At 38.4% G+C, this 8,431-nt stretch overlaps 1 protein-coding gene across 1 annotated transcript in view; it reads left to right on the top strand.

Annotated features, from left to right (window-relative positions):
- The window catches only part of LOC106524019 (EH domain-binding protein 1-like protein 1), a gene marked incomplete at both ends in the record, with an annotated part of 40,648 nt that overhangs the window by 31,651 nt on the left and 566 nt on the right, over nt 1–8,431 (top strand). The window contains 9 exon segments of the mRNA XM_014017645.1: nt 1,087–1,704; nt 3,892–4,087; nt 4,165–4,313; nt 4,411–4,459; nt 5,297–5,615; nt 6,290–6,351; nt 6,468–6,516; nt 7,668–7,720; nt 7,999–8,119. Of these exon segments, the coding sequence (XP_013873099.1) occupies nt 1,087–1,704; nt 3,892–4,087; nt 4,165–4,313; nt 4,411–4,459; nt 5,297–5,615; nt 6,290–6,351; nt 6,468–6,516; nt 7,668–7,720; nt 7,999–8,119 (1,616 nt within the window).

Here is an 8,431-nt window from a genome sequence, read left to right as displayed (position 1 = left end):
GCTAATATATTGATATTTTTCTAATTTTGATCTATTTTTGCTTCTGTTTAGTGCCGTCATGGTTGCTAGGTGACATGACATACGCCAGGGTGGAGGGGGGGCTAGACCGTCCAAATTCACAGCCTCTTTTTTTCCGGTCCTCCCTATCTACCAAGGACCCGGCCCACCTCTGTCGTTTTGGACACAGCCAATAAAGGTTCTTCAAAACCGCCACCTGGTGGTGAAGTCTTGAACCACAACAAGAGCTACACCTCTCTCTGTAGCTGTGAGGTGTCATGCTACAATATTGTGCTTGACACGTGCACTGTTTTGAGTTGAAAATATTGAAAATTTTGAGTGAACTACTCCCTAATCATAAGTTGAGAAAAATAAATATTTATAAGGTAACGTTGAGATAATTTAAGGCAACTGCACATGTAATTTTTATTTCATGTAAACTGAAAACATTTAAAAACATCACTAAAATATTTTTGTGTAATTTGTTACAAAATAAGTTTTGAGTTCTGTGACCTTATTAGGGTTTACAGTGCCCTGGACAATCAAGTTCTTTATTTTAGCCATCCAGTAAGTTGCTTCTGAATACTCTCAGCTGTAACAGTAAAATCAATCTGTTTATTTATTTATTTATTTATTTATTTATTTATTTATTGAGTATGATGTTCCAAAATATGGCAAAAGCGCATTTGTTAATGTGTCTTTGTGGTAATGAAACATGTAGGTTGGCATGCATTGGCTTGTGGAGCTTTCCATTTATACTTATAAGTCAAAATTTCCAAATTGAATTTAAGTTTGGTCAGACTTGGTGCAATTTACAAAACTGTAACATAACACTTTTGGTCTGGGATTACTTGGCAGGGGGGTGGCTTGTCCAAACATCCAAGAAGTGTGGAAAAAATTATTCAGGACCATTCTCTACCCTCAGTTCAACACATTTTTCAGGCTTTGCAACATTAACAAAGATGGCTGTCTTGCTTCTTGGGGTGTTTGTTTCCAAAGCAGAATGTTGCATGCCAAGAGCCRTGGCTGGATCTGCTACTTCAGTCAGCCTCTTGAGTTCAGTTCTGAATTCTTCTTTTCTGTCCTCAGCCCAGGAAGTCCATCCCCTGCTGTAGCCCAGAAGCCCTCTTCACCTTCCTGCACTGAACAAACTCATCAAAGTTCTGACGTTAGGTGGCCAAATAAATCTAAACCTTCTGTCACTGATCAGCCAGTAAAAGAACAGAATGATTTTAGCAAAACAACTCAAAAGGAAGTTGAATTTGTTGAGTCACCAGTGGTTCCTTTGCCCCTTCCACAAAACAAAAACAGCAACTCAAAAGCCAGCAAAACACACACAAACATCAGTAAGAAACACGTCAACGCAAAAATAGAYGCACGTTCTGAAACGGAAAAGAGGATCTCCGTTTATAAGGAGCACTCAGACGCCAACGTTCCCAATAGGCTCTCCAAAGACCAGCAGCTCCAAGAAGAGGAGAGAATCCTGCTGGCTAAAATCCGCCTGTTGTCAGGAGATATATCCCCCGTCTCCAGTTCTCGCTGTATGAAACGGCTCATTCCAGCCCCTGGCGATCTTGAACGTGAGGTCACGGAGATTCAAAGCAGTTCAGATGTTCCTGAAGACACAGTTCGGAGTCGGCTCTGTTCAGACGCCCTGCAGGAAGTAATGCTAAATGACACAGAGGAGACGCTTGAACGGGACAAAGTGTAAGCTGGATCTGTGAGCCTGTTCTGCTCTCAAATACTTAGTTGAAGGAAGGATAAWGTACTTTTACAGTAAAAACAGAACAGCAATGTTATCTTGCTTTTCTTTGGGGTGCAAGAGTTTTGATCCATACTCTACAGCAGTTTCCCAAAGTTGGGGTCGGGACCCAAAGTGGGGTCCTGAAACATCAAGGTGGGGTCCTGAAAAGATTTTCGGAATAATTACATTTTTGCCTTAGTTGTTACAAAGGAGTGAGGTTAGTGTATTTAAAATGGATAAATGTAATTTAAAAAATATTGTTACTGTGCCCATGTTTAGTTGGCCTGATACAAATGTTTACCATCCAAAAATAGTTGTGGGCACAGGTCTCGGCTACTGTTATTTTGTGAGTCAAAAGCTGAAAACTTTGGGAACCACTGCACTTTGGTTCCCAAAGTTGGGCTTGGAACCCAATTATGGGTCATGAAGCACCTTGGATAATCTCCAGAAATCATTTTAAAGGGTAATAAAATAATTGCTGATGTAATATTTTCCCTATAACTATTACAAAAACACAAAATAAGTAAAAGTAAGTATTTATATTTGTGTATAAGCTGTTTAGATTGTCAAACAGCCTGTGTTTTTTGGGTTATTAACAGTTTGTGTACTCAGACCAGTAATATTTTGGATCACAAGTTTTTGCCATGGATATTTTGTGGGTCAGAAGATAAAAGTTTGGGAACCACTGCTCTACAGTGCACAGCATTGACAGGGCCCATAGATGGTGTCATTCATTGTTTGCTAAAGTAGATGTAAAACTTATTTATCCCAAAGTTTTTTCTGTCTGTCACAAAAGGTCTTTAATGTTTTTAAAATGAGTCGCCAAATTATTTTTGGATAAATATTTATGATTTTAGAGCTAAATAAACATTTGTAAGTTACTTGAACCGTCGCAGACCGTTTCAGTATCAGGAAGTTCTGCGCATCTGTAGCTGTGCAAGTTTTGGTTGCATACCTCTCCCTTTGGTATCTTTGAAAATATGAAGCTCTCACAAATTCAGGGATATATCTTGACACTGTGTTACTCTTTGTTTGGTGACATGAAGTTTGTGCGTAACTGAGAGAATAAATAACAGCCCTCATGTGTAAAACGTTCAGGCAGAGTTAGGCTCCATTCAGTGATTTCGTGGTGTGCACAATGAAAGATTTTGATGATGCACAGTATAAATGTAAAAAGAAAAGGTTATGTCATACGCAGAATGAGTCCTACAATAGAAATCAACATTTTTATTAGATCAGATTCTCTTTTATAAAGTAAAAAACYCATTTGGCACAGTTTTGGGTACCTTTGGCTAAATTGTGCCAAAATACCATTTCCGCCTGGCACACTGCTCACTAAAACCTTTGTGAAATGAATATACTTCAACTTATTCACTCCTACTTTGCTACAATTTTTCTCAAGATGTAGATGTATCAAATCTAAGTTCATTCCTGGGTTTTCACGAGAGTTTTCATTGTGTTTTGYACTGTTGATTTTAAAAAAATTAAGGTGAGGCTAAAAGAATTACAAATTTTCTTTATTTAATCACAAATAACTCAGGCACAGTAAGAGTTACAATAGTTGTTTCACTTAATAAATTATCTTTAAGATCTTAACTTTACAGATGAACCAAGAGTTAGCATTTAGACCTTATAACTGTGGAGCTATTCTTGCTTTATTTTGCTGTGTATTTTCAGGTGGAAATTACCTCTAAAACCCCTTTAGCTTTGGACTTGGTTTGGRAAGTCTCTTGTTCAAATGTTGTCTGATCTTGTTTTGACATAACTTTGTCTTTATCTGAGTGAGCTGAGGCTTGGTTTGAGCTTCTTGTCTATGTGATCTTCTTAGCTTGCTGTTGTGGAGGTTTACCACCATGTTGTGTTCTTTGGGTGTTTGTGTGTAAATATTCAGATATCTAAAACAAATGTGTGACTTCACTGGGGAAAAAAAAGATTTAATCATCTTTAATCTGGTTTGATGCAACAAACCCAGAACTCAGATCTTGAATTCTTCAAGTTTTGTCTTCTTCTGTCTAACTCCAATAGCTTGCTCATCATCCTACGTTTGCATGACTCTTTCTCGTTGCTTGCAAAAAGGATGCGCTTGTTGTTTTTTTGAAAACATCTGTTCCCTATTAACATCATCTGTCTTTTGTTTTGTCCCCTCGAAGAGTAAAACACCAAGCATCACACATCCCTGATGGTCCAAAGGAGACTTTGAGTCATCACACCGAGGTTCGTGCCCAACAAGAGATTAAGACTTCTTGGCTGCCTACGTTAGTGGAGGAGGAATCCCCTGAAGTTAAGGCTGAAGATCCTGCACTTGTGATCAGAGAGGAGGCTGATGGGAAGGACGACACAGCTGAGGTGAAMGTATAGAAGACCGACACTCATATGAACCCTAATATATTCATATTAACCCGAGTTAGGCTTCTTTCCTTCAGGACCTTGTGAACTCCAGCCAGTCACTGCTCCAGTGGTGTCAGAGCATCGCCAATAAATACAACGGAGTAAAGGTCACAAACTTCAGCACATCCTGGAGAAACGGCCTGGCCTTCTGTGCCATTCTGCACCACTTCCATCCAGACAAAATGTATGCCATGTCTACATTATTTATTATTCATCTTGTCCTGACAGGCAGACAAGTTAAATACTTTCTTTGTGTGTTTCTTTTGTTTTTGCTCCAATAGAAATTTTGACCAGTTGGAGCCACATGAAATTAAGCTCAACAATAAGAAGGTGAGAATGCTCTAAAGCACGGGTTCTTAACCTTTTTGACCTCGGGGCCCAATTTATTGAACTTAAAGTGGCACAAGGCCCAGTCAGACATTACCAATGTATGGATCAAAATGATAATTATTCAAAATCTTGGTTTAATTTTATTGTATTTACATTATAACTAAATTAAATACACTTACATTTTAAATGTAAAACTCCTGTCAAATAATCACAAGATGCTATTATGACAAACAACAGTAACAACAGCTTTTTGACAAGTTTAAGGTTTCTTTAAAATACATTAAAAATATTAATAAATAAACTACAAAAGTAATTTGATAAAGTGCAAATTAAAATATAGCTGTATCTGCAAATGTATTTGATAATGTTTTGAACTTTTAAAATGCTGCATGATAGAACCAGAAGCTGCACTTCATATTAGTGACAAACTTTGACCTGTTTTGATGAGTTACCTTCATTTTTGCTTCTACTTTTCATTTAAAATAAGTTTCCATTTTCAACAGGTATCTAAGGTTCTTCTACATATAAAAAAAGTTGTTAAACATCTGAGTGGTGCACTACTGCTACTAGTGGTGATAAAGTGTATTGCACCTTATTCAAAATCAATGCGGTCCCACGGCCCTCTGCGGCCCWAAGTTTAAAACTATTGTTCTTTTGAGGCCCTCAAGGTGGCCCAATTGTAGGCCGCGGTCCACAGGTTAAGAATCTCTGCTCTAAAAAATACACTCAACCCTTTATGGCTGTGTAGTGCACTGTCATATTGCTAACAGTAAAAAAAACACACATTTTGAGTTTTGTTAATATTCCAAGTCTCTCATTTCACTTTCCTAATTTCAGGCTTTTGATGGTTTCGAGTCGCTGGGTGTCTCTCGCCTTTTGGAGCCGTCCGACATGGTCCTCCTGTCGGTGCCTGACAGGCTCATCGTTATGACCTACCTCAGCCAGATTCGCTCTCACTTTACCAACCAGGAGCTGAGCGTGCTGCAGATCGAGCACAACAGCAGTCAGTCCAGTTACGGCCTCGCCCCCGCCAACCCCGCCCAAGTCGACGCCGCGGCTTTCTGCATGGCCCGGCTGAACGAAGGCGTGAGCCTGGAGGAAGGAGGGAGCAGCACGCTGGTCGTCCCGCCACCCAGAATTAAACGAGCYGTTAAAGGTATAAGACAAGACAGTTCAGTGTGTGAATGTGTGTGTGCATGGGTGAATGTCTGAAGTGTAAAGTGCCTTGGGGTCCAAGTGGACTTGATAAGGCGCTATATAAGTTCAAACCATTTTTACCATAAGACTCAGCTCCCCTGGTTAAACGTCCGTTTTCCGATATTTCTCTTTGTTCATTGACCAATGCTGTTTTTAACTAAACAATAAAGAGGACAATTTGTTGTTTCTTTGAGTAACTTACACAGAATGTGTTTAAATTATATGCATTAGCTGAAAAAAAGCATGTGTTTTAWAATTTTCTTTCAGCAGTTATAAATGATGATGGAAAATCAACATTTCTCTCAGGAGACAATTCAAAGACTTACTGTTTGATGAGTTTGTTCAAGAACACAGGCTTTGTTCAGTCAAAACAATTCTGCTCATTTTACTGTTGTATATATTAGTGTTTGCTTTGTTGTGTAACGTGAGGGGAAAGTAACACTATGTTGTTGATGGGGCAGATTTTACCGTCAAATTTGTAAAAAATTCTATAAATGCCATTTGTAATATGAAATATTTTGACACGTTTTGAGCTACGTTTTCTATGCTTTATAAAATATTATTTAAATTATATTCAGCCTAATATAAAACATTATTCATCACCTCTGACTTCTCTCATTATGTTTTTAACAGATGAGTCAATATATCCGGTGCCTCCACCCAGATCAGTTACCAAAACAGCAAAATCTGGAGAGGTGACTGCTTTTTTTCTTACTTCTTCTTAATTCAAATTGTATAAAATATAAAATTAAACTGAGTACCCTGCGTAAATTTTACATATGCTGCTTAAACATTGTATTTTTTTCTACAGAATGAAGAGTCAAAGAGTAAACCTGCAACAGAAAACACTAATTTGACAGGTGTGTAACTCAAGATTGTTAGCTACCTTAGCTTTTAGCAAGCCTTTTCCCACTTTTAGCGTCTAGCAACAGTTTTGCTACTTTTAGCCAGCCTTTTTCTTCTTTTTAGCTTTTAGCTTTTAGCTTGCTTTTTGCTACATTTAGTTTTGCCTAGTGTTTTGCTACATTTAGATATCTAGCATTTCACTACTTTAGATTTTAGTTTTAATCTTTTTCACTATATTGTTCAGCATTTAGTTTAACAACTACGGAGCCTGCGAGGGGACATGGGAGTTTTTTTTTCTTTTGCGTTACCTCGCAATGCCTTTGCGTTACCTCGCAATACTTTTGCATTACCTCGCAATACTTTTGCGTTACCTCGCAATACTTTTGCATTACCTCGCAATACTTTTGCATTACCTCGCAATACCTTTGCGTTCCCTCGGAATACCTTTGCTTTCTCTTGCAATACTTTTGCGTTACCTCACAATACTTTTGCGTTACCTCACAATACTGTTGCGTTACCTTGCAATACTTTTGCGTTACCTTGCAATACTTTTGCGTTCCCTCGCAATATTTTTGCATTACCTCTCAATACATTTGCGTTCCCTCGCAATACTTTTGCGTTACCTCGCAATATTGTTTTGCGTTCCCATGCAAAAGTTTGATTTGTATACGAACTGAATTAAATCAGACTTTTATTTTGAAATATCCAGTTACCAAAACAGGATGTGTCGCCACAAGTTAATGAAATTGACATTGATGTTGCGTGGCTGCACTGTGTTGAAATATCGGCATCTGACAWACTTCCATGCATGGTTGTGTGATATATTCATTCTRAAGCTGAATTAAAGCAGTAGACTAACTTGCTAATGGTGAACATGTGAGTTTGTTAATAAACYGGCAGGCACAACAGTRATAAACGACTTTTGCGAGGGAACACAAAAGGTAGTGCGAGGTAACGCAATACTTTTGCGTGGGAACACAAAAAGAATAAATATTCCCCACGTCCCCTCGCGGGCTCAGTAAACAACTAAGTCTCAGCTTTGATACAGTTTTAGCCGTCATTCAGCACTCAGCATCGTCCTGCTATTTAACATACAGTTCTCTCAGTTAATTTCTTTGTTTTCACTCTTATATCTGTGGTTCACATTAGTTTCTAATGTTTGCAGAGTTGCAGATTGTAGCTGAGACCCAGTCTTCTAAACACGAGGAAGAAACAATGGTCAGTTATTTGTTTTTTCTTTTCCCTTTTTAACTCTGTATCTGTTTCTCACAGTAAGCTACGTTTTAGTAAAATCACCTTTAATCAGGGTGTTGTAAAGGATTTCAAAGCTTAATTTGCCACAAATCTTTGGCTTTCCTCTAATCTTTTGATCGCCTTTTTCTTCCTTTGCTCTCGTCTCCCTCCTTTTCTTTTTGTGTGGCTGTCTGGTTATGTTTATGTATATTTGTGTGTTTGCATTGTGTGTGTGTGTGTGTGTGTGTGGTGCTTGTGGTCAGTGTCTGCAGGACACCAGTCAGTACGTGTTGAGCGAGCTGGCAGCGTTGGAGACGGAGCAGAAGCACATCGACAACAGAGCTGCTGTGGTGGAGAGAAGGCTGCGAGGACTCATGGAGACAGGTTTGTTTCCCACACAGCTGGGTGAAAACACAACAGAGAGACGGGTTTTAACTGATGCAAGCAAAAGGGTTTAGGCAGGAAAATTCAAAGTGAAGTAGCTTTAGATGATGTTTTGTCTGGTTAGAGAATATTCCCCTGACAGATGACATATACGTCATTATAAGTAAATATTCACTCAAATAACTTATTTATATTTAGGAAATGCCATTTTAAACATTTTGCAAGCAGAAACTAATTGAGGCTCAAACTCAGTAGCATTTGCGAAGATCATCAGATGTTATGTGCAAAAATATTTATTTGATTTCTTCATTT

This window comes from Austrofundulus limnaeus, unplaced genomic scaffold (genome assembly GCF_001266775.1).
Source record: "Austrofundulus limnaeus strain Quisiro unplaced genomic scaffold, Austrofundulus_limnaeus-1.0 Scaffold174, whole genome shotgun sequence".
In the NCBI taxonomy this organism is placed as follows: domain Eukaryota; kingdom Metazoa; phylum Chordata; class Actinopteri; order Cyprinodontiformes; family Rivulidae; genus Austrofundulus; species Austrofundulus limnaeus.
This window is presented reverse-complemented; position numbering and strand designations above follow the sequence as displayed.